The sequence below is a fragment of the Microtus pennsylvanicus genome, chromosome 3 (assembly GCF_037038515.1).
Source record: "Microtus pennsylvanicus isolate mMicPen1 chromosome 3, mMicPen1.hap1, whole genome shotgun sequence".
Classification (NCBI taxonomy): Eukaryota; Metazoa; Chordata; class Mammalia; order Rodentia; family Cricetidae; genus Microtus; species Microtus pennsylvanicus.
Window position 1 is genome coordinate 57,931,077 of NC_134581.1, and position 26,110 is coordinate 57,957,186.

The 26,110-nt window shown below is 49.8% G+C and overlaps 1 protein-coding gene across 1 annotated transcript in view; it reads right to left on the reverse strand.

Annotated features, from left to right (window-relative positions):
* Itga11 (integrin subunit alpha 11) overlaps nt 1-26,110 on the reverse strand; it is a 101,543-nt gene that overhangs the window by 23,744 nt on the left and 51,689 nt on the right. The window contains exons 6-15 of the mRNA XM_075965577.1: nt 23,036-23,163; nt 21,101-21,249; nt 15,489-15,633; nt 14,693-14,858; nt 14,431-14,501; nt 9,371-9,515; nt 8,735-8,883; nt 4,266-4,406; nt 3,789-3,992; nt 1,865-1,995 (exon numbers count right to left, since the gene is read on the reverse strand). Of these exons, the coding sequence (XP_075821692.1) occupies nt 1,865-1,995; nt 3,789-3,992; nt 4,266-4,406; nt 8,735-8,883; nt 9,371-9,515; nt 14,431-14,501; nt 14,693-14,858; nt 15,489-15,633; nt 21,101-21,249; nt 23,036-23,163 (1,429 nt within the window). The remainder of the gene's footprint in view (nt 1-1,864; nt 1,996-3,788; nt 3,993-4,265; nt 4,407-8,734; nt 8,884-9,370; nt 9,516-14,430; nt 14,502-14,692; nt 14,859-15,488; nt 15,634-21,100; nt 21,250-23,035; nt 23,164-26,110) is intronic.

Consider the following 26,110-nt stretch of genomic DNA (forward strand, 5'->3'; position numbering starts at 1 on the left):
ACATTTGAATCAACTGGGGAGAGAGGGCCTGGGGAGATGGCTCAGGGCTCAAGAGGACTGGCTGCACTTTCAGAGGACACCTGTTTGATTCCCGGGACCAACACATGTGGCAGCTCACAACCACGTGCAACTACAGTCCCAGGGGATCTGACTCCTGCTTCTGGTGTACAGACATAGAGACAAAACATTTATCAAATATAAATGAAAAAGGAGAAAGAAAGGATTGTGAGCTGAACCGATCCAAGGCTGTCTCAGAGGCCCTTATGAAATGACAAAAGGAACCTAGCTCCGTGTACTGGCTCAGGAGCAGGCTTGACAAGGGCAGTCTGGGGCAGAGGCTGGAGATTTGCTGTTACTAGGAACTTGGCTTTTCCCCTAAGAGACTGGAGCTATCAGTCCCACTCTTGAGGTACCCTGTGCTCCCTTGGGGCCACACTGCTTGATTAGATTCCTGCTGACTGCATCCCATTGTATGGTAGTTTCTGCTGACAGCGCCCCATTTCTCCCCTGGAAATAGTATATAAAACACCATGCTTCTAAATAAGCTTGCTTGACATAAGATATAAGCCTGTGTAAGACCTCCTGATCCCAGACTTATCTGTCCCCTCACCTTCTGGTTCCCTGGTCCTCTCTCTCAGGACTTGTCATGAAGAACAACCTGTTGGCCCAGCTCAGGAAGGAACAGTGGAGCAAAGCAAAGAAAAAAGAAAGGGTGGGGGGAGGAGGAAAAGAAAACCCATGTCAGGAGCAGAGGATGTGGCTCAGTTGGCAGTGCGCTGGCCCAGCATGCATGAAGCTCTGGGTTTGATTCCCAGCATCATAAACAAGGTGTGGTGAGACAGAGTCAGAAAGCTCAGAAATCCAAAGTCATCCCCGACTTCCCAGTGAGTCTACAACCCAACCAACCAACATGAAATCCCACACCAAGGCTGCACCCTGGGTCACAGTAACTGGAGACATGAGCTTGTCTTAAGACTGTCTCTCAAGTTCTAATCTGCATGCACCACTGCCTCCTGCAGACTCGTTGCAGCCCAGATCAGCTGCTGTCTGTTGGCACAGACTCTGCACGTCTAATGGGCTCAGGAGTGAGGCTGAGTGGCTGGTGCTTGGAGCACAAGCAAGGGGAGAGACAGGAAGTACAGCCAGACGCTGCAGATGTCAGTGTCAAGATGACAGAAAGTTGACTGACTCTTTTTTTCTTCAAATTTTAAGTTAGTGCAGAAAACCCTAAATGATGAAATTGATCTCATCCATGTATATTTAAAAAGCTCCAATCACCCAGGAATGGTGGTATAATACCTTTAACCTCAGCAGAGACAGGTGGATCTCTGTGAGCTTGAGGCCAGCCTGGTCTACATAGAGAATTCCAGGCTAACCATGGCTACATTTTAAAAGTATCAGTACACAAGACAATGCACGGGCTTTTCTAAAACATTGATGTGGAAACACACACACACACACAAAGGAAATAAAGTCAGGGGGGTGGGAAGAAAGAAACCCCTATATTTCACATCCACTCTGTGCTGGAGGAGAGGAAAATGCCTTCTAGAGGAGGTTCAGTGCTCCCTCTGTGTGACCTGGGGCGGGGGGGGGGCAGCAGAGGAAGAGATGCTGTAGGGGCCAGAGTGTAGGGAAAGTTCTGGGGTGAGGGACAGATTTTGGACCTGAAAGTGGCCAAAGGTTCTAGAATTCTGTTGGGAATAGAGATCAGGACTCCAAGATCACACGAGATGGAAGAGGTTCAGGATTCATTTGGATGACAGTAGCTAAAACCAAGAGGCGAGGACCCAGAAGCAGGATTTTGAAGCACTCTAGTCTGGTAACCCTCAGGGAAGTTTTGTAGTTCGGGAAAACAGGAACCGACCACAAAACCACAGCGTTGCCCAGGGCGCCCACTGCTAGGTCCACAAGCCCATCCTCATTGAGGTCCAGTTGTCCGTGGATGCTGCATCCGAAATGCTGTAGGCCAGGAGCCAGCTCTGAGGCTGCGATTCTCTGCAGGGAGAAGAGAGAAAGGGTGTGTGTACTGTGAGCCCCGGTTAGCTCTAGGGGGACAGACAATTCTGAGCTCTGAGACCTGGCAGCTGCCTTACCAGAGAAACCCCCGCCTTTAAAGTCACTGTTTATGTCTCAAAATATTCCCTAACAAGTTTGGTGGCTGACACTTACAATCTCAGTACTTGAGAGGTGGAAATAGGCTTAGAAATTCAAGACCAGCATGGTCTCTCTCTCTATATATATCAAGACCTTGCCTCAAAAACTCAAGGACTGAAGGTGTAACTCAGTGGTGGAGTGCTCACCTGGAAGGTACAAGTCCCTAAGTTTGATCCTGAGCACCACAAAAGATAAAATAAAGTACTTGGTGAATGTCAGTGTAATTACCTGGAAGATAACAAATCCACTGGCATTTCTACCTTGCTGTATTTATTTGACTGTTTTACTAATAAATTATGTAGGAAGATTCTCTTAGACTTGATACAGCCATTTAGATCATTAACCTACAACTGTAGTTATATGCGCTGGGCTCTATCAACAGTCAGTCAGGGAAGGGGAAGGGGCTCACGGGAGACCCTACCCTTTACCCCTGATCCATTATCTATTGATAGATTCTGGGATAAAAGGACTCATTATTTTTTTGTTGTGTTCCTACTATTGAAACACCAGGCTCCAGCATATAGCTCCCATGGGCACACAGATGGTGCTGGTCAGTCTTCACTGAGGTTCCCAAAACAAAATGAATAGATACGTACGAGTGAGATAATTGTGAGTGTGTGTGTATGTGTGTGTGTCGCAGGGAGATGAATAGAGGCTTTGTAGGGAAGTGAGAACAGTCAGTATGCATGGTACACATATGTGAAATTACTAATAGAATGGGTGGGCCAGAGTAGTAGCACATGTCTTTAATACCAGCCTAAGAGGCAGAGAGGTGGGTGAATCTCTGTGAGTTTGAGGTTAGCCAGGGCCACATAGGTCAACCTTAAAAAAAAAAAAAGAAAAAAAAAAAGAGAGAAAGAAAAGTAAAAATGGGGTTTGGAGAGATGGCCTAGTAACAAGAGTACTTGTTGCTCTTACAGAGGACCTAGGTTTGATTCCCAGCACCCACGTGTTGGCTCACTGCCATCTCTAACTCCAGTTCCAGGGAATCAAACATATTCTTCTGACCTCCATGGGCACCAGGCATGCATGTGGTATACATACATATCTGCGGGTACCACCCATACACAAAATAAATAAACATTAAAAAACCAACCCTGGCTACCCTTGCAGAGGACCTGGATTTTGTTCCTAGCACCCAAATGCCAGCTCATGATGGTCTGTAACTCTAGTTCCAGGGGATCCAATGCTTTCTTCTGGCCTCGTTGGGCACTGTAAACACATACATGCAGGCAAAACATCCATGCACATGAAATAAAAAAGAGTGTGCAAAATTCTGATGGCTTTGAGGCTGAAGAAGGTCAAATTTGAGCTGGGCTTGGTCTGTTTGTAGTGAAAATGGAACCCAGCCGGAAGTGTCCCAGTCACAGGGTTCCTGTTGGGGCAGTGATATTTGGTGCCTGGGATTTTTTACTGGTCTGATGTCGAGAGGATAATGGTGTATATGGGGATAGGATGGGGGACATTGTGGACATCACTATGCCCATGTCAATCCCTCCACTAGAGGGAGGCACAGCTAGGACAGACAGGATCCTTCCTGCAAGAGGGCATGCACGGAAACTGGGCCGCAGGAATACGTGGGTGCAGCCCACATTGCCCACTCTCTGCTCTACCTAGTCTCCCCAAAGCCCCACCTGTATGGGCTTCTTCAGGATGCTGCTTTGGAAGCCATGGAAGATGTAGATGGCCCCTCTGTGGCTGTCCTCTAGAGGAGCCCCCACCACCACATCATTGTAGGAGTCTTGGTTGAGGTCTTGAACTGAGGCAATGCAGGACCCAAACCGGGCATTCTGGTAGCTGTGGGAATCCTTCAGAGTGCCATTATAAACAAACCGGTTCTGCAAAATCAAGGCCACGAAGAGGCTCAGGAAACTGGGCAGAGGCTCTGGGATCTCGACTCCCTTTGCCTGCACCAAACGACTTCTCTTCATTCCATTCTCAGGACCCCTCCCAGTGACAGGAGCCCAAGGCAGAGAGGCTTCTGTCCTTCCCAGCTGGCTCCTGCAGGCAGTAGCCAGCCTCCTGGGAACCTGGGTTCCCTCAAGGTTGACCAAGTCAGTGTAGGACTCTGATGGCCTGCAGAGCTGCCTGGCCCCTCCTGGCCACAGTACCTGTCTCAGATTGTAGACATACACTTTGCCTCGCTCTCGGCCCTCGCTGAAGTACATGGGGGCGCCCACCAGCAAGACATCGGTCACTCTGTCGTCATTGATGTCCACTGAGGTGATCTCACTCCCAAAGTAGGAGCCTATCTGCGGCACATGGATGGGAGAAAGATCAAGCTGGGTCCCAAGGTCTCACACTGACAGCCCTGGCCAGGAACCTGGGTCATCTTTTGACCTGGAATGTTTGGGGTCCTGGCAGGCCCTCCCTTCTCATGCCCACCCTCTCATCCTCTCCTCTGGGCAGACTTACCTGCTTTCAGGGTATCCTTGTTTCTTTCCCTATCTCAGTTGGCCGCTCTTTCCCACCCTCCTGGATTTCCATTACTTAACTTTAACTATGGTTATTTATTCCTCGGGACTGTGATATATTATAATGACAAAAATCAAAATAATACAATGGCAAAAAAAGAAACTACATAAAAATTTTGAAGACAAAAATGAGTTACCCATAGTCTCAACACTGAGACACAGCCAGCGTGAGTGTTTTTTTTTGGTATTTCCCCCACTCTGTTCTATGGTCTTTACATTACCAGTTTTTATATATAAAGAAGCTCTTCTCATCACAACGAGACTGCTCTTCATCTCTCCTGATTATTAGATATAACAATGTATCCAGAACCTTTCTTCAGGACATTTTTTTCCTCATAAAGGCCCCATTTAAAAACATTTATTTTGAGAATTTTCAGACATGTATATAATAAAACCCAGTCCTATCCACTCTCCAGTTTGCCCCTCCAACTTCCCCCAGGTCCTCCTTAGTCATCTTCTCTCAACATTATTTCTTCTCCCTTTAAAAAACAACGGACTAAAGCCACTTAGCACTGCCCATCCCTAAGGAACGGACTCTCCTTCATTCCGCAGCTATCAATTGCTAATAGGTCATCAGTTAGGGGTGGGGCCTCATGAGCTACTCCCTGATCTAGGCTTGTGCAGGTAACCTTAGCTGCTGTGAACTCATGAGTACAATAGCCAACCATGATGGGTTGGTTCTTTGTGACTTGATTGCTGCTGATTTAGAGTGAGCTATGTCCCCTAATGGTTTAATCAAGCCACAATAGTTCATTTCCAAGTGTCATGGAGCACACTGGCATTCCCACTGTCGATGGTGACTGACACTTGCCTGTCCGAGGGCTCACTCTCTCTTTATCTCTGTCCTTCATTGAGTGTAGTGATTCCCACATGAGCCGGGGCACCATTCACCTTCCATTAGAGACTGAGGAACCACCTGTCTCTACTTCCATCTCCACCACATGCAGCCTGGTATTGGCCAGCATCTTGTTGTTGCCTGACTGCTCCCACCTCACCCTTGTGATGGCCACCTGGCCTCTAACCCCTGGCCATATACAGCCTGGTGTTTGGGATAAAGCCTACATTCTTTAGCATGATCCTGTAGGATCTGCCTCCCTTCCCAGTCTCTGCTCTGCTGCCCCTGGCTCCCAACATTGAGCCTCCTCCACCTGTTCCTTCCTGCCGTGCATCAGTGATTTCCCTTTCCTGAGACCCGCTTCCCTCTCACAAGTTTTCCTTTTCCTTACATCGTCTCCTCCATCTCCTGCCTCCTGAAGACACTCAGGCTTCACTTCCTTTGAGAAGGTGTCTCTGACCTCTCAACCCCACCATCTGTGACAAGGGTGCCTTCTCCCACCAGGGTCTGCTCCCTCCTTGGGAGCCTCTTGAGGGTAGGCCCTTGTAGGCTTGGGGGTCATGCCTGGCACACAGGATGGGCTCAGTAAATGCTTAGAAGAAGGAACAGATCCTGCCTGTGGTAGGGCCCCAAACAAGACACTAAAACCTTGGGTTAGCTTGTGGGTGCACCACACTGTTAGGAGGCAGTGTTAAACCCAGGCCCTGGTACATGCCAGGCAAGAGCTCTGCCACTGAGCTTACACCTCAGTCTGCCCTTTTTTTTTCATTTTGCATTGGTTACTTGAAACCAAGAAGAGTCCAGTTGCCTGGCCAGGGTCAGAAGCCTGGTGATTGCTGGGCCAAGCCACTCTGACACAGGAAGCCTAATGTTCCTTCTGCCATGATCTCCAGGCATAAAACCATATAGCCTTGGCTGTCCTGGAACTTGCTATGTAGATCAGGCTGGTTTTGAACTCACAGAGATCTGCCTGCCTCAGCCTCCCAAGTGTTGGACTAAAGGAGTGCACCATCATGCTTGGCTCAGTAGCCTGTTCTAAAGACTTTACATGGGCTAGGGATGTGGCTCAGTCAGTACAGTGCTTGCCTAGGATGCTGCAGCCCTGGGGCTGAGCCTCAGCACCGCATAAACCAGAGGTGGTGCTGCTTGCCTATAATCCTAACACGGGAGGTGGAGGCAGGAGGATTAAGAATTCAAGGCAATCCTCTGCAGTATAGTGAGTTTAAGGTCATCCTGGGCTACATTAGATCATGTCTCAAAAACAAAACAAAAAAGCCTTTAAGAAGGAAGATAAATATACAGACAGAAGAAAAAGACAAGAGCCTGAGCCGGGTGGGGAAGGAAGAGAGGTGTCAACATAAAGCAATTATATATAAAGCAGACAGGAAAAGTCAACTAAATCTGTGGTTTCAGCTGTGTGGGTCACAGTGATCTGTCTTCAGCTCTACAGTTTCTTATTTTGATGCTGGAGGTGGAGCCGATAAGGAAAGAGTCTTGAGTTATCAGCATATTACCTGTAGTTCCCAGGTCTAGCCTTTCCCTTCCTGCAGGTGCTAGCCTTGAGTGGGCTGAATCATGGGGGTAGGGAGTGGGTGGAGTGGGCTGGTGCGGGCTGGAGCAGGTGGAGCTGGATGGAGCAGGGTGAAACCGGTGGAGTGGGCTGGACCATGGTGGTGGGGGGCGGGTGGAGTGGGCTGGTGCGGGCTGGAGCTGGTGGAGATGGTGGAGTGGGCTGGACCATGGTGGGGCGGGGTGGAGAGAGGGCTGGTGTGGGGTGGAGTGGGATGGGGCAGAGTTTGCCGGTCTGAACATGAGGTGCATACCAGTGCACCATTGGCCTAGAAGAGGAGTCAGAGAATTGTGACCCTCTGTAGCCTGCGCTCAGGTTGATAGGAGAGGCGTGTGTCCTGGTGACACAGGGCAGGAGAAGCCATAGAATGGGGCTCTTCTCAGGCTCCAAGTAATGAGAGAAGGCAGGCCAGGGACTGGGTGGGGCTTAGCTGGGGTCCAGGGTACCAGAGGATGCTGTCAGTCAGGAGATGTCAAGGCCTGGTCTAGGTAGAGCTGTTGGAAGTCAAGAGGTGACGTCATGCAAGAGCCTGAGTTCTTAGCATGACCTGGTCAGGAACCTGCTGTATGATCCTGGAGAAGCTGTGTAGCTTCCTTGGCTGCTGCCGTGATTCATTTTGTTCCTGCCACCAGTGCTTGCTCACCAGAGCTTTCTAATCGGTGTCCTAACCACCTGACACAGCCTGTCACACGGTCTGGTTGTCAGCACATCCCAAGAGGGACAGTGGCATTAGCAGTGAGCTTTACTGCCAGGAAAAAGGAAGAGGCTGCTGTCCCTGTGGGTCTTGTTGTGTGTGTGGGGGCGGGGAATGATATAACTGTTTGGTCGGAAGCGTCATCTCAGCTCCCTGCACCCCTTTATACAAAGAGTCTGGATTGTTTAGTTGGGGGCTTTACCCCAGCCCCCTGGCATCCATTTTTAGAATGTTGGGCAAAAAATTTCATTTCTGCTGCCTCCCTTGGGAGGTGCCTCAGTCCAAACTCCACCTCTGAGAAAGCCCACCTCCTCCCCAGGAAGGGTCAAGACCACTCCCACAGCTATTTAAACTGCCCCCGCCCCCCCCCCCCCCGAGAATGAACACATGGTCTCCCCTTTTCCCTCTCCGGAGGTTATTCAGGTTCTCCTTCTCCCACTCCATGTTTTCCCGGGGGGCCACCCAGGAGCACTGGCAGCCATTAAACCTGGGCATCTTCTGATTGGGACTGATTTGGTCTGATTGGGATTATTGCGTCAGCGGAGAGGTTTGTGGGTCGGAAAATACTTAAAAATAACAAGACAGCTCAAGGAGTGTGGCTGTCCTTTCAGAATACCCCAGGGCTAGGAGACGCCCAGGCCAGGTAGCTAGACACTGATGCTGCCTGGGGCGGCTACTCCTGAGCACACCAGGCAGGGTAGCAGCAGAGGCCACCCGGCAAGAGGCAAGAGACCAGAGGCCCATAAGACGGAGGGAAGAAGCTGCCCCAGGCTCTCATTAGGAGCCAACTGGACTTTGAGGGGTGGGGACAGTGCAGGTTCTGTGGCTGTTTAGTGGGTAACTGTTTTTGCAGGCACCTTCAGAGAGAGAACTGGACCTGTGCCCCCAACACAGGGGGATACTTGTGGGTGTGGGACCTTCTTGTTGAGAGGGAGGAGCCATTTTGCTCACTCTGCCTAGGTCAGACCCTCACCCTTGCCCAGAGCCTGCCCCCTGTTCTCTGTTACCTGCTCTCCCCGAAGAGCCTGGTGGATGGTGAGGCTGCGGTTGTTGTGCATGGTGAACAGAATGACCTTGCCCGTGTGGTTGAACCTGGGGGCTCCGGCCACATACACCCGCCCCTGCTTGGAGGACACGACCGATGTCACTGTGTAGCCTGCCAGAGGAAGAAACAGACTGGTCTCTGATGCTGTGTGCTCAGTACAGCTTGCCGGGTTTTGGTATGGGGAGCAACCAGGAGGAATAGTGAGTCCTGTTTCCCTTGAGCGCGAGGATTAATGGAAAGACCCTGGAGACATAGCGCTTGATCCCCAGCCCCCAATCCAAACAGAATTACTTAATAAAAAGGAGAATGGCTGTTGACAAGACTTGCACTTTGTCCTAGGGGAGGCAGGCCCAGTGTGATGTAGCTCCAGTCCAGGACCCTGGCAACTGACCGAAAGTTCAGAAGCTTCCATGGGAGCCTACTTATACTATGGGGAACTTGCTGTCATTTATTCTATATGGTCAGACGCTGGCATGGGGTGTGGGATGTAGCTAGGGAGAAACCAGCCTTGTAGCTAGAATTGCCAACAGCTACAGATGGGCTTCTCGATCTGGGGCCCTCCTTACCCTGTCACCAGCCACCCTCCCATGGGCCTCACCTAGGTATGCGGCATGGTTCTTCAGCTCCTCTGGGAACTCCTTAAGGTAGGACTCCCGGTGGGGAATCACCTTGCCCGCACTTGTCTCCTTCAGCACCGCCCCGTTCCAGTCGTAGGCTCCCACGGCTCCCAGCAGGATTCCATCCTAGCACCAGGGAAGAATGTAGCATCAGACCCTGTTTCTAGCGACCTCTTGCTGAAATCACCCAGGTCTTGCAAACTCTAATGCACCATAGTCATCTGGGGGTACCTTTGCCGGGATGGTTCCTTAGAAACTCAGCTTCCAACTGGGGCTCTTGACTTATAATCAATCCTCAGAGACCATGGTGCCCTGTCTCATCCTTAGCAGAAAATGGGTCAAGCTGATCTCAAGGGTGTGACTTTAAAAACAGATAAAGGAACATTCTAGAAATAAACTCTGAACCCAGGACAAACCTTCCACATTTCCTTGGACTTTTAAAACCACTCAGCTTCCTTGTTACCTACCCAGCCCAACACTCCTTCAAGCCCCTTCAAGCCTGCCTTGGGAGCGACTGAGCAAAGGCCCCAGTCAGGGAGAAGGCAGCTTTGCTTTCTAGGAACAGCGAATTGTAGAGTGGAAGCAGAGTGGATGAGACAGGTTGGGCAGACAAGCCAGGGCCATGGAGCTTGTTTCTTCACTGACTTGGAGGGTGTCCCTTGCCCTGCCCACTACCGCAGGACAAGTGCATGCCGCTGTGCCTGGGTATGAAGGCAGGAGGTGTCATTTCCTGAGAACTGGGTCCCTGGACCCTCCCCACCCTTAGTGTGAACAAACCACATGAGTGGGCATAGGAAGGCAAACAGCAAGCCCCGAAGGAGGAGGAATGGTACCTGGACAGCAGTACAGGAAGGAGGAGGTGAGACTAGTAGCCCCACCCCCCGATTCAGGGGAGGGGCGGCTACCCTGTAGCTTAGCTTTGGGCTTCAATTTTCTTTTGCAAATAGGGGCTGGGAAGATGTCTCAGTCAGTGAAATGATTGCTTTGCAAGTACAGTGACCTGCGTTCAGTCCTTAGGACTCATGGGAAAAGCAGCTGAGAACGGCAGCATGTGCCATAGACTCAGTGCTGGACAGGCACGTGGCCCCGCTTGCTGGCCAGCCAACCCGGCCTATTTGGTGAGGAGGAGTGGTGGACTCCTCCTCAAAATAAACAAAGAAGAAAAACATAGAAACCTGGAGTTGCTTCCTGGCTTCAATGTACCCGGGATGTGGCTCAGTGGTAGAGTGGTTGCCAGGCATGGGCAAAGCCCTGGTTCTCCACAACATATGAACTGGGCATGATGGGTGTACGCCTATAATCCCAGCACTCGGGTGGTGGAAGTAGAGGGACCAAAATCAAAGTTATCCTTAGCCACATAGTGACTTTGAGGCTAGCCTAGGCTGTGTGAGATCCTTACTCATTGTGTGTGCGCGCGTGCTAGGCTAGAACACAGGGTCTGACCTGTGCTAGCCAAGCACTCTGCCAGCAGCAGCTTTGGCCTTTTACAGTTTCGGTAGGTAAGGTCACAGCACCTCCACTCCTCATCCCCCACCCCAGCCCTCCATGAGCCCAGCTGGCTGGTTCTGGCTGGGTTCAAAGATCTCCTGCCATTTTAAAGAGGCAAGTTGATCTTATCCAACAGTTGAAAAGGCCAGTTTCTCTGGAGGGAGAACTTCCCCTGTGGAATGTTTTTGCAACTATAAATAAGCTGTCTTGGGGAGTGCCTGGTGCTCTGTCATGTTCAAAGTCCAATGTTCTAATTAGCTCCCTCTCCACCCAGCTGGGAAGCACTGACAGTGGGCTGGGCCAAGACTGAGGTCCGGAACCCAAATTCCTGTTGTTCATGGTCACTGCCAACATTCCTTGATTTTGGAGTATGCTCCTTCTTGGTGGGGCACTTTCTCACCCAATCCTCTCCCGTGGGAGCCCACAGGGGCCCTGGGAGGGTGCAGACTCCTTATCTGCACTTGGGGTTCGAAGAGAGGCAGAAGCGTTCCCAAAGTCGCACAGCAAGTTTAGGCGGAGCTGGGTCTTTGGCCAGAGGGTAGATGGGGCAGCAAGAAAAGCCCCCACTGATTTTCCCAAGCCCCACATGGCTCCTGCTTCCAGTTTTCTACCTGAGCCCCTCCAGAAGGTGGGCCACCCTTTCTTCATGTCTGTTTGCTGAGTCCAAGTTTGTGACTGCATGCTAGACTTCTTGATGTCTGGAGAGGGTTTTGAAGAGGTGTTGTGGCCTTGCTGACAGCGGGGGACCTCTGGTGTGCTGAGAAAGGCCGGCTCCACCCAGGTGCCTGGCCCTGCTGGGAGGGCCTTTCCCATCCTCCCTGTGTAGGGTTTGAGAACTGCCCTGGACCTCAGGAGCGAGGGGCAAGGCGAGTTCTCATTTCACCTATGCCATTGTATCTTGGCCACAGATAGACCTTGGGTCCCCAAAATGGATTTGTTGGGGACAGGCGTACTAGGAAGTGTGTTCATGAAGGCCATCAAAACAAATCTCCCAGGTCACAGTCTTCCTAGCTGAGGGCCCCAGACATCTGAAATCTGGGGGGAAAAATCTAGAATATCCTGGGAAAAAGGCCAGAACTTTGGTGGGGGACGCCAGGCGTGTGGCCCAGCTGGGAAATGGCATGAATCATCTGGGAAAGACTGGCATCTGGCATCCAGTGTTTCCTCATGGGCCTGTCTGGATTCCCTGACTTATGGCCTTCAGGCCACCCTAGATTTATGGGGCCACTGAGCTTCCATGACACAGCCCCAGGGTATCTCTACCTGGGTGGCCTTCACTGCAGGGACAGTCGTGTGTTCCTGTCATGACACTTGGCCATATCCTTGGCCATCTCAGTTCAGGGTGGTAGCAGAGTGTTCTTCCTCCCATGGAGGAGTTCTCTGGGGCCTCCCACAAGTAGTCGTCACCTGCTTATAATTTCCTAGGCCTTGGAACTCTAGGCTTGGTTTCCGGGGAGGCGGCTATCGCTCTCCGCATCCTTCTGTCCATGCTGTTTTGGCAGTTTGTGAGCTGATTTTGGGTGGCAAAGCTCATTGCTGATTCCTTTTGGCATTTCAGCTACATCTTAATCAATGCTCCCTGCTCTTCATGAAGTTGTATCTTCTTGCTGTGTCCCCCCCCCCCCCCGCCGCGTTGCCCTTTCTGTGTGGCGGGTGCATGCGTGTGAGTACGCAGGAGGGAATGCCCATGCCAATGCTTGTGCCTTTGGAGGCCAGAGCAGAATATCAGGTGTCTTCCTCTGTCACTGCTGACATTTCTGCCTTGAGACAGCGGTCTCTCACTGAACTGGAAGCCTATCAGGTGGCTAGGAACGCTGGCCAGTGAGCTCTTATGGTCTACCCATCTCTCTCTTGCAATGCTGGGATTATGGGTCTAGGCAGCCATGCTGGGTATTTAAAATCAGATCCTCATTCTTGCCCTGTCCCCAGAGGGACAGTACTGATAGTACTGAGCAGGGATTGGCTGCCTGACCTCATGTAAATGTAAGCTCCTGCCTCCTGGTGGCCCAGCTCCACCTCTGCTCCTCCTGAATCCCAGCCATAAGAAGGCACTTAAAAGACCAGTGGGCCCAGACACCTAAATCAGGATGACTGTCACCACTTGCAGACCTCACAGGGCTCTTTTGAGCATGAAATGAGGTGCAGGGACCCCTGGGGAAAGTTTACAAGGCTGTGCACCTGGCCAGGGACTGCTGGGGTGGTGGGAAATCCATGCTCGTATCTTGCTGTATCACTTCAGTGGACTGGATACTGTACAGATGGGGCCTGGCAAAAATCTGTGCATACGCCGCATTTCCAAACATCTGCCTGCTGCTTGGCACGCATGAGCCGCTCTCTCCAGTCAGGGATCTCTTACTCAGAGCTCCTGGGAGCCCCTCTCAGAGCAGCTGCCGACTGCAGAGGGAAGAGCTCACGCAGTCCTTGCTCATGTCACTTTAGCCCCAGCTTGCCTGACCTCATGAATCCGTTCTTTTTTTTTTTTTTTTTTTTTGGTTTTTCGAGACAGGGTTTCTCTGTGGCTTTGGAGCCTGTCCTGGAACTAGCTCTGTAGACCAGGCTGGTCTCGAACTCACAGAGATCCGCCTGCCTCTGCCTTCCGAGTGCTGGGATTAAAGGCGTGCTCTGCAGGATGGGAACCAGGAATCCTGCCCTGCCCAGAAGGGTTCGGAGGATGTGGGGGGACGACAGAGGGATGTATAATCATTATGGGCCTGCAGACCTTTCCTGAACACAGAGCGTACACACATACACACACACACATACACACACGTACAACCAAGACACCTGTTGTCTGAAGCACACATACCTGGAGGAGGAGCATGTACTGGTATATTTTCGGGGCTGACATGCTTCCCACATGGAGCCCCCAGGACGTGACAGTTTATAAAATGTTTCCCAAAACACTGACTTTGCTCCTCTGTGAGGGCCCAGGCTCCCTTCGGTTAAGCCTCAGGTGAACATGGCACCTGACACCGTGTGTTGTTAGTGACACCTGCAGCCTGTCCTTCATGGGCAAGGCACACCTGGGGCTGTTGCAGTCCAATGCAGAGTCTGAACAGAGATGCGTTTTGCAGCCTCCTGATGGAGCTAGGAGCTATAGACACCTTCCCGACATGAGTACGTGCCCTGGCCAAGCTGGCACGGGTCACCTCAGACTCTGATGCTATCAGGTACTTGCTGTTTGGTTTTGTTATTTGACCTGATTGCGTGGGTTTCTATGGACTGAATGAGACATTAGGCCCTGGGAGTACCCACCCCCACACACCCACTCTGCTTCTTCTCTCTCTCTCTCTCTCTCTCTCTCTCTCTCTCTCTCTCTGTGTGTGTGTGTGTGTGTGTGTGTAACATGTATAGTGAGCTATCTTCTGAAGCAGGCAGAAGACACTAGAAATAAGTTGAAGACCTTAACTTCCCCATTCCAGGCTTTAGAAAATTCTAGAAGGCAAAGAGACACTGAAAAAACACGGGAGAGCCATAAAAGGTGGGGCAGCAGACAGACCTGGATGAGTAAGGAAAGAGAGAGGGAGGAGGGGGGAGGAGGAGGGTCCTGTACCTCTACCACATGCGAGGAAAAGCCCGTCTGTGACATCTCCAGTCCAAAAGAGGTTTCATTCTTGTTGGTGCCTAAAACAATAGCGAGAAGATGTTAGCTCTGTGCATCACCGGTTAGTCCAGGGTCCTGTGTCTTGGGGCATCATGGGAACTAGGGCTCTTTTCTGAGCGGGTCCTGAGGTGAGGCCTGGGCTGCCTCATCATCACCCTGTTTTGGGGTATTATAGTCCTTGGGCAGAGGTGTAAGACCATGAGTCGGTCACCTTCCAAGCTGAAGATCCTGTCCCCGAGGGCATCGACAATGTCCTTCAGGGCCGCCTCATCTGTGACGTTGAAGAAGTGCTTGTCATCGGGGTCGCTCGCGATGTATTTGATTTCATTTAGAAAAGTTTCTGGATTGATCCCCCTGCGGTTGTAGTAGCCCAAGACCTGCCAGAGAACAGGGGCAGGGACGACAAACCAGGACATAGTACTGACTTCTCTACACACCCACAACCCCAGACCCCAAGGACCTGGAGACGGGCTATAACTTGAGCCTTTCTCAAGGTACCACTGGCATTTGAAAACAGGTACTCTTTGGGGGTACCAGATAAGACCCTTGAGATTAGCTGGGGTTCTGGAATCTGGGAGGACTGGGGGTCCTTTTTTTTCTTTAAACTCCTTGGAAAAAGAAGAAAAATGGAATCCCACACACGTCTGTGGAAACCTACACATGTCTGCGTACACACATACAGTGTTAAGAGTCAACTTAGAAATAAAAGTAGCCCCAGCTGACTGGATGAAAACTTGTCCTACAGCCAAGGGTGACCTTGAATTTCTGCTCTTCCTGCCTTGCCTCTCTAGTGCTGGGATTGCAGGTGTGCACCACCACATCTGGTTTTAAACATTGCTGGGAATGGAACCCAGGGCCTCTCGCACACTCCACTTGTTCTTCAGAGGAGGATACAGCTTGTTGTGCCCTTGCAAGGGAGGCAGCTCCTGGGAATCCCTGGGGGTTTGAGGGCAGAGCCTCTGAGAGTAACCAATTACTCCCCGCCCCCTCCTTGGGGTAGAACTTACGGCCACTGCGTATCTGGTCACATTGTCCTTCTCGCTTTGTCGGATCACCTTCTCCAGGTCTGGGCTGTCATGGGATTCCCCATCCGTGATGACAATCATCACCTTCTTGGCCCCTTTCCTTCCACCCTTCTGGAAAGCCTCTGAACTGGAACCAGATGCAGGGATTGGTCAGAAGAGGGATATGGGAACAGGGCAGCCTGATGTCCTCTAGGGGGCAACCATGGAAGCTGCAACTGTGGGCACCCCAGCAGCTCAAGGTCTGCATCACAATGCTCTTGCACCAGTTGGTCAGCTGGGTCTCTTGGATATGCACGTGCATGTGTGTGCACATATGTGCATGTGTGTGCATGTCCAATGCTTGTGTGTGAGAGTGAGCATTTGTGTGTAGAAACTAAAGGTTGACACTGGGTATCTCTGTCATTCCCTATCGTATCTTTTTGAGACAGGGTCTTTTGTTGAACACAGTAGCTGCTAGACTCCACCTGCCTCTGTGTCCCAAGCGCTGGGACTACAGGTATGTGCAGCCAGTGCTGTGGGTGCTGATGAGCTCAGCGGAAGTCCTCATGCTCGTGTGGCAAACACTTTACCAGCTGAGTCATTTCCCCAGCTCTGGATCCGTTGTTTTTAAAAAGTGCACTGCCCTCTTGGAGTCCCAATACTGCTGTATGGTAGGCAGAGGGGTAGGGAGGAGGGGAGACCATGGGGCAGCAAACCTGACTGGGATAAGTCAGTGACTCAGAGACCCAGCTGCATGTCTGAATCTTTTGGTGGGAAGTTTAAACATTTTTTGATGCTTGGGTCCTATCCAGACCCAGACACTTTAGGGGATATGGCCTGGACATCGACGTCTTTCCTTCTTTATTACTTCTTTCCTTCCTTCTCTTTTCTTTTGTATTTTTTCTATGTGGGGTGTGGAATCATATGTGTGTATTCAACATGTGTGAATGCATGTATGTGTGTACACCAGAGATTGACATCAGAGTCTTTCTCCATCCCTCTCTACCTTACATATGGAGGCCGAGTCTTTGACTTGTCTAGCTAGCCAGCTTGCGCTAGAAACCCCTCATCTCTGCCTCCCACTGGGATTACAGGTAGGCCCCCAGGTCCAACCGGCATTTGTATGAGTTCTGGGGACCTGAATTCGAGTTCTCGTACTTGTACAGCAGGCCACTTTGCCTGCTGAGCATCTAGCTATACTGTTGGTTTTGTGTGTCAACTTGACACAAGCTAGAGTCGTCAGAGAGGAAGGAGCCTCAGTCGAGGGAAGGCCTCCATAAGCTCCAGCTGTAAGAAAGCAAACTGAGCAAGCCAGGGGAAGCAAGCTCCCCTCCATGGCCTCTGCAGCAGTTCCTGCCTCCAGGTTCCTGCTCTGCTTGAGTTCCTCCAATGATGGACTATGATCTAGAAGTGGAAGTCAGATAAACTCTTTCCTCCTCAGCTTGTTCTTTGGTCATGATGTTTAGTTACAGCCTAGGAACCCTAAGACTGAAATTGGTACCAGCATAGTGGGGGTATTGCTGTGACAGACCTGATCATGTTTAGGGGAGGACTGTGGAAGGATTTTGGAATTTTGGACTGAAGAGCTGTTGAGTGTTAAGAACTTTGTGGGATGCCCTGTGGGAGCTCGGACGGTAAGAATGTTGAGAGCAGTGCGGAAGATGGAGGCCTGGCTTGTGACATTTCAGAGGAGGTTTAAAGACTGTATCAGGACCATTTGTTATTTTGAATTAAGCTTTTGTGGTTCTGGTTAGCAAGAATCAGCTTGTGATTAACAAGATCCCAGAAACACAAACGTAAAACCTTTACATTTCTGGGACAACTGATGCTGGCTAGCTGGAGCTAAGAAATTAGCAGTGATGAAGAAGAGACCAGCATCGTTGAGGTGGCTATGGTTATACCTTGTGTTGGCGGCTGGACTTGGTCATGGGTAAGCATCTCCCAGGTGGTACTGGTTTTGAAGGCAGAAAGGGGCTATGGAGAGCAGCTGGGGCTTGGCACTGTGAGAGGCCAGGAGAGGCCACTGGTGACGGTGCAGCCTCAGTGGCAGCTGAAGACCCAGGACTGAAGGGGTCATGCAGAGAAGCTGAGGCTAGGCACTGTAAAGATAGCCCATGAGAGGCTATTGGTTAAGTGCATCCCAGTTGTAGTTAGGGAGCCCAGCATTTTGAAGATGCCAGTACCATGGGAAGACAACCAAGAACAGCAGCAGCAGTAGAGTCGGGCCAGCTGGAGCCCAGGAGACAGACTGTGCTGCAGAAGGCAGAGCTGGAGAAGTGACCCAAGCCCTTTGCCGGAGTCCAGAGGTCGTGGGTGAATCCCAGATAACTGGACACTGAGTTATTTACACTGTTGGAGTTTGGTTTTTGCTTGGTTCAAATTGTGATGGTGTCCTGGTTCTTCTCTATCAAAGAAGACATTTAATTTAATTTTGATATTTAAGGGAGCCTACAGATGAAAGAGTTGAACTTTTAAAAGAGATTGGATATTTTAAAGAGACAGGAATTTTACTGTGTTTGAATTTGTAAAGACCATGGGACTTTAAAATTGTAATTTTAATGTGAGATCTTGGGAATGAATAAGAAAGGGAGGACTGTGGATTAATAGTAATGTATTTGTGTGGGCCCAGCCCTGGGCATGTGCTGAGCCTCAGAGCTGCCTACTCAACCCGTGATGCCCTCTTGCACACCCTTGGTGGGTCAGCACCCTCAGCTCCGCTCAAGGTCACTCTCTGGCATCTACCCTGCCTCCCTATTGACAGGTCTCTCTGGTGGAGGTAATACCTCTCGAACTTGAGTTAAGATTAGCCCTAACGCCTGTCAGAGCTCGGTGCTGGCTGGGAACCACCAAGTCCAGGAACCACAAATCTCTACCTTTGTGACCCCTTGACCCTGTGGCTTAGATCTTGGTCTGATAGTAGTTTCACAGAAAAAAAGCAAACAGACATAAAACAAAACCAAAGGCATGACAGAATGAATTGGAGACAACCGTGTAAAGAGAGAAAAATGTTCACCTTAAAAAGCTTGTGAGTACCTGGTAGCACAAACCTTTAACTGTAGCTACTCGGGGGTTTGAGGCTAGCCTGGACTATGTAGAAGACCTTTTATCAAGAAATACAGTTAAGACTGGAAATACAACTCAGTTGCAGAACACTTGTATAGAAAAATGAGGCCATAGGTTCCATATTAAGATCTGCAAACCCATCCATCCATCCATCATCATGGCTATAATTTGGGACCTAAACATGGCAGGTTCCAAAGCTGGAATTCAAACTTTACTGGAGGTGGAGATTGCAACCTGAGTAGCAATCATGAGTTGTGAGTGGCTCAAATTGTCCTGTGAGTCACATGTATGTCATGGACTTGAGGTTGGTTGGCTGCAAGATGAACCCAAATCAGTGAGCTTTATTCCCACACTATTCATTTAGCTTCACAGTAGGAAGTGACAGCTCCTCATGGTCACTGGCTTCTGTCATTGTCATCAGAAGGGCCTGTGGTCACAGTTCTCATTCCAGTGATGGCCAAAGAGCAAAGTGGCCTGTTGTTTGAGAGGAAGAATAGAGAGCCATCTTTGAGTTGAGGACTGCTTGCTTAGGCAGAGCCTCGGCAAGTGTTCACAAACAGAAGCACAGGAACTGAGTGGTGACGTCACCAGAGGAGTCATGGGGTTGGAAAAGTCATGATCTTCTGACCACGTGAAATCATGTTCCAATTTAGACATATTCAATTTAGACATATTCAACTAAAGTGACTTTCACCTTGTCAATGCAGGTGCCTAGGCCTTGGATCACAAAACCTTTAATTTTGGCTGATTTTATTGGGGCTAAACAGAGGGCATTCAGCAGTGACATCAATAGAATAAGCTTGTGAACTCCCATGTGGACATCTTGAGGTGACAGACATTGAGTGTGTTCTGTAGTGAGTTGTAAGGAATCAGTCTCTTTACTACCTCAGGGGTTAGATTTAACCGTGTTCTTTATATGCCACCAGTAACACATACTGTATAGACAGACTCTGTGCTCAGAACCAACATGCTTTTCTTATATCTTCTTTCCTTCCTTTCTTCATTCCTTCCTCCTCTCTTCCTCTCTCCCTCCCTCCCTCCCTCCCTCACTCCCTCCCTCCCTCCCTCTCTCTCTCCTTTCTTCCCATGGTCCTCAGAATTGAAGCCAGGGCCTTTACCCATATTAGGCAAACACTGGTCTGCACCTCCAGCCTGGTGTCACAGGCTTCCACGACCAAGTCTAGTTAATGTAGTAGGGATCGAACTTAGGACTTCATGCACACTAGGCAAGTACTCTCCAGCTGAGCGACATCCCCAAACCCTCATCTTTCCATAGTCTACAGACTATGACAGAACATTTTCTAAAGTTGGCTGCATGCTACCGTCCTCTCCAAATGCCTTTCTTCCATTTGGCCTGGCTGTTCCTCCATCAAGAGGCGGAATCACATTTTTGGGTGGGCCTGGCCTTTGGCAACTTGCTTGGGTAATGAGATGTATTGAAAGTCACGTTCTGAAGCCCATTGGTTAGGTCATAGGCAGTCTCCCAGTTCCTGCTGGGTCTCTTGTGAACTCCGCAATGCCCTGGTATTAAGACCAAGTAGGCAAAGGAGTTAGCTTTGGAGTAACTGAGGAAGACTGCAGCTGGCTTTAGGCAGCTGTCTACACTGAGGGTCAGAATACCCCTTTATGTTAAACTATCCTTGAAGCTGCAGTTAGGCAGAAACTAAGGTTCAGGTCATCCACCCACACATGTGTACCACTGCAGGGTCTTCATTTTAATCACTTGCATTGTGATTTTGACCCCTGTCCCCCTTCTATGAGACTCATGGGAAGAAATACCCTAAAAGGGAGATCTGATCTGTGGTGGTTTTAATAAGAATGGCCCCCATAGGTTCATATATTTGTATGCCTAGGGAGTGGCACTGTTTGAAAGGATTAGGAGGTGTGGCCTTGTTAGAGACAGCACATCACTCTGTGGGGGCATTGAGATTTCAAAAGCCCAAGCCAGTGGCTCTCTCTTTCTGCCCTGTGGATCCAGATGTAGAACTCTAAACTACGTCTCCAGCATCACGTCTGTCTGTATGCCACCATGCTCCCCCGCCATGAGGACCATGGACTAAACCTCTGAAACTGTAAGACAGCCTCAAGTAAATGCTTTCCTTAGTCCACATCAGCCTTGCTTCGGGGGTGCTTGCTTTGCTTTGCTAAGTAAACTTTTGTTTAAACCATGTATGTCTCTTGATCAAATTCTCTGCTTCAAGAAGACAAGAGTCCACTGTGAGAGTATTGAAAAACCAAGCCGGATGGCCACAGTTGGTGACTTAGATCACCAGTCCCCCGTGCTCTTGTTGATGGCAACGTGAATGTGTCGACTGGTACTTTTAGCTTAGGTGAACTTTCGGGTGACAGCCATTCTAGCGGACACCAGAACATAACCAAGTGAGAGGACCCAAGAGAGAACTAAGCAACTAAGCCCAGCCCTCTGTCAGAACTTGGCTGTTTGAAAGCACCAAATGGTGGGGGAGTAGCCCAACAGTATCTGAGATTTACACACATACATGCACACACAAACACAAGCATACACACACACACACAAACTTTTTTTTTTTTACCGTGCAAATTCAATGCCAAATGCTGTGCGGGTCTCTGTCCCTCCTCTCTGCTCAATGTGGCTGGCGGCTTCCACCACGTCCTTTACAGATTTGTAGTCATTAAGGTGGAACTCATGTACCGCATCTTCTCCATACTGAACTATTCCCACCTGTAAACCAGAGCAGAGGGTAGCAGAACCATGATGCTCAGACTTCCATATGTGAGGGTCCCTCTCCCAGGAGTCCTTCCCAGAGGAAACCACAGCCCGAGGGAAACAGGCTGTTCTGGGGATGAACGGATGGCTTGATAGAACAAATCAGGGCCACAGAGAGAAAGGGACTTGGTGATGAGAGGGAAGGCTCACCGGGTTGAACATCTTCCTTAAGAAGATGGAGAATGAACACAGACTAGAAGTCTAAAGCATCAGGAGCTGGGTCTGGGGAGAGCTCCAGCTGATAAAGTGCTTGCCATGCTAGTACAGTTTAGATTCTCAGTGCCTGTTTAAAAGCTGTGTGTGGTGGTATCTGCAAGGCAGAAACTGGTGGATCCCTGGAGTTCTCTGGCCAGTCAGCCCAGCCAAATAGGTGAGCTACAGATTCAATGAGAGACCCAGCCTCAGAAATGGACACCTGGCATCAACTTCTGGCTTACACACACCCATGCACGTGCGCACACACACTTGCATATTTTTATGCACATATGTACATGAACACATGCACATACACCCTTACACCCCAGGACCCACTTCCAACCCCGACCCAAGTCCCCACTCCCCAGAATTTATCAGGAGAAGTGTATGGGTTTATCAGAATTTACCAGGACCATAGGGCTGTTGACCAAACTCTATAACAAAGAGTCCCTGAAACTCGGATGAGAAGAGGTCTGACATTTTCAAAGTGGATAATGTTTCAGCACTATTAATAGTTTCAAAATAAACACCAAGCTATAGAGACTGGTTTCAGGGACTTGGTGATAGTGTTACTGTTGAATGGGCTCACCAAGTTTATTGGGTTTAAGAACCCTTTGAATGCTGGCTGCTTACCCCAGTGCATCAAAGACCGTCTTCTGGTGGGAGGGGGCTTGTCACTGTAGGACTTGGCTCCCTTTTACCAACACTATTAGCTACAAGGTTTCTTAAGAAAACCTTTGTGTGTGTGTTGAGTGTGTTGTGTGTGTGTGTGTGTGCAGTGTGTTTGGTATATGTGTGTGTGTGTTGTATGCGGGTGTGTATGTGTGTGCATGTAGTGTGTGGTACATGTGTGTGAGGTTATGTGTACGTGTGTGGGCTGTGTATGTGTTTGCATGTGTGATAGTGGGGAAGCTGGAGGAAATTCTCAAGTGTCATCTTCAGCACTTCCACCGATCTCTTTTGAGACAGGGTATCTCATTGACTTGGGTCTCACCGGATTAGGCCAGACTGCCTGGCCTCTGCCTTCCCGGCACTGGGATTATAAACACACCACCATGCCTGGTGTGGATTCTTTCTGGATATCAGGTTACTCCTCTGGCATAGAAAGAATTTCTTAGAATTGACACCTGCTACTTTGGCACTTCTGTCTCTTAGTCCTCATCGAGCCAAAATACTGGGAAATCAATGTAGCCCTTATCCACCAATGTTTCCCAGATGTGCTGGCAGCTAGTCTACTCCAAGTCCATTCTCCCCAGCACCCCCATGCCTGATGTCCCCCAGCCTCTCTACACACCCTTTCTATGCCTCCCCACCTCTCCTGACTTCTGACTCTGTAGCTGGTCATCTTTGTAAGTGGAGTCAACCCCTGAAGGCATCCTCAGTGCACCCACCAAAAATGGGCACCTGAGGCAGCAAGTCCCAGGGCTGGCTGGGCTTACCAGCTCCTACCCTTTCATGGGAAGATGCTGCCCAGTGCTGTGGGGTCACTCAGGCCACGGGTTTTTGGGGATCTTGCTCAACAGAGGCGAGCCCTGGAGACACTCACCTGGATCTGGCCAGGGCCAATGTAGAACTTTTTCAGGATATTGATGAGGAAGTGTTGGACCTCCACCCAGGGGTAGATGCTGTTGGAGCCGTCCAGGACAATGACGATGTCCATGTAGGTTTGGCACCCTGGAGGCAGGGATACAATCAGGACTATCAGGGAACCAGCGTCCATAAATCTCCAACATTCTTGCTCACTTAAAGAAACCTTTTTGTTTGTGTATGTGTTGGTGCGTGTGTGTATGTATTTGTGTATAGAGGTCAGAGGTCAGTCTCAAGTGTCATTTCTCAGGAGCCGTTCACCTTATTTCTTTTTTACAGGGTCTGTCCTGTAGAATACTTTTCTTATTTTTATTACTGTGAGCTTATGGGGCTGGCATTAAGCCCCAGGCATCTGTCCGTCTCGGCTTCCTCAGTGCTGGGATTGAGCATCATCATCATGTCTGGCTTTCTACATGGGGACTAGAGACCCAGGCCTCATGCTCGCCGGGTGAGCAATTCACCAGCTGAGCTATGTCCCCAGTCCCAAATCTCTTATGTTCTGAATGATCTTTTAAGAGACCACTGGAAGAATGATTGCTGATATCTGTCATCTCCTACACGGAAAGTTGTCCTCAGGCTGGACATTTATTTGAGTCATATAAGCAAGGCAGCTAAGATGTCCTGGTTCCATGTCACTACCCAGTGGGCTGTTTGAACAGAGCTGAAATTGAACCTGATCTCTTTGCTCCGCGTCAGAGACTGATGGTTATTGACTAATCAGTGCTTCCCCGGCCTCTGCCATTGCCGGAATCAGGGCCTTGGGCTGTTTCCCTTACTGCTGTGGGCAGGTGGTGTCTTCCACTAGCAACCTGGATGAATGGATTTCATGTTTTGTGAAGGAATCATCAAGGAAAGACTGGGAATGCGCTGTCTGGCATCAGCTCTAGGCCTTGCCACTCACCCGCCGTGTGGGCTGCCGGCAGTCACTTTCAGGTTTCCGTGCTGGAAGAGCAGCATGATCACTAAACTAAGAGTTTCCCTTAAGGGTTAATGGGAAGACGTTTCTAAAGACAAGAGCTCGATAAGCCTTAGACGATCCTATTTTTACTCCTTTTCTTAAAGGCAAGATCTCAGGTAGTCCAGGCTGGCCTGGAGCTAGCTCTTTAGCTGGGGTTACCTTGGACTCCTGATCCTCCTGCCCCTACCTCCTCAGTGCTGGGATTACAGATCCTGACACTGTGCCCAGTTTGTTCTCTTGTCTCTGTCTCCGTTTCTCTCTCCCTCTCAACCTGGGTATCCTTCCTTCTCAACAGTCACACACTTTGGGTTTTGAAATAGTCTCTCACTGAGACATGAAATTTATTATTTTGATTCTCTTTTAATTTCATTGTTTTTAAAAGGACAGCTTGTGTAGTGGAGGCTGGAGAGATGCTTGAGAGTGCTTAAAAGTACTTGTTGCTGTTGCAAAGGATCTGGGTTCAGTTCCAAATACCCACGTATTAGTTTAACCAGCTGTAACTCCAAGTCTAGGGCATTCAATGCCATTTTCTGGCCTCTATGGGCACCAGGAATTCACATTGTATACATACCTACATGCAGGAAACATATTCATACATATGGAATAAAAATAAAGAAATCTTGCTGGGCGTGGTGGCACAAGCCTTTAATCCCAGTACTTGGGAGACAGAGGCAGGTGGATCTCTGTGGGTTCAAGATCAGTAAATTCTAGAACAGTCAGGGGAATGTAGAGACCCTGTCTCAAAAAATCAAAACCAAAACCCAAACCAACCATACAAACCAAAACAAACAAGAAGAAAAAAATCAATCAATCAATCAGTCTAATAAATAAGTACTTAAAATATACCTTAAAATTCTTAAAAATAAACAGAAAAGAACCTGTTTACAGGTCTGCGGGCTTTTGGTATATGTGTGTGTGTGTGTGTGTGCGCGCACACACGTATATAGGTGTATGCTGACATCAGCTGTCTTTTTCAATCTCTTTCTACCTTATCTTTTTGAGGCAGGATCTCTCACTGAACTGGCAGCTCTCTGATTTTGCTAGGCTGACTTGGCCAGCCAGCCCCAGGGTGCCTCCTCTGTGCTGGGGTGACAGGCACATGCCACCAAGCTCAGCTTTTGACGTGGGTGATGAGGATGGAACTCAGGACTTCACATTTGTATGGTAGACACTTTGCTGGCTGAGCCATCTCCCCAGTCTTACTTAGGTTTGTGGTCCTTAAATACAGCAGACCCCTCTTCAGCCTTTTCCAAGCCCCCCTTCGTTAGAAACTACAAAAAGGTACCTTGGAATCTACAATTGCCAAGTCCCAGGAGACTGATGCTCCAGACCAGGGCAGGATGGCTCTGCCAGTAGCAGTCAGCAATGTCAGGGCTGGGATGCTCCACCCCCTGAGAAACTCAGTGCCTGGACCATCCGCTGTGCCCTGGAGCTGTCTGGAAGGCTGTGTGAACAGACCCCATGCCTCCCCACCCCAGAGATGACAGCTGACTAGGCAATGTTTCCCCCTTCCCCTCCCCCAGCAATGGGTGTTGAGGGGAGGCTGCCTGAGCCAGAGGTGCTAATCCCCTCGCCCTCTATAAACAGGCAACAGCTGCTTTCTGAGGGTGTTTAGCCCAGAGGAAATGGTGAGGCTCAGAGCCAAGAAGTCTAGGCTTCTAGCTCCCCAAGTTTACTTGGGAGAGAGGGGGAGGTTTTGCATCCACGAGGCTCTGGGCAAGCTGCCCGGGAGCGTTGACTTGGTGGAACTGTCACCCAGGTTATTTCTGTTCTCCTTGGCTCTCCGCTCATGGGCTTCTGCCCTGCAGGATGTCAAGGACCAGCAGCATTCGCACTGCAGTCTAAGTGAACGATGCCCCAGCCTGGCTTGTTAGACATGGTGGCCTGGCAACCTCCTCCATGTTCAAAATTCTACAGGGAGTTTCTATGGATGCCAGAATGGTTTTCATAAATTCAGCTAATTTGTTACCATCACACTGTGGGGGAGGACAGCCTGGGTTGAGAACCTTACAGTGGCCCAGCTAGAAGGGACTCCTTTGCCACGTTAGAAGTGACTCCCTCCTTTCGGATCATCCA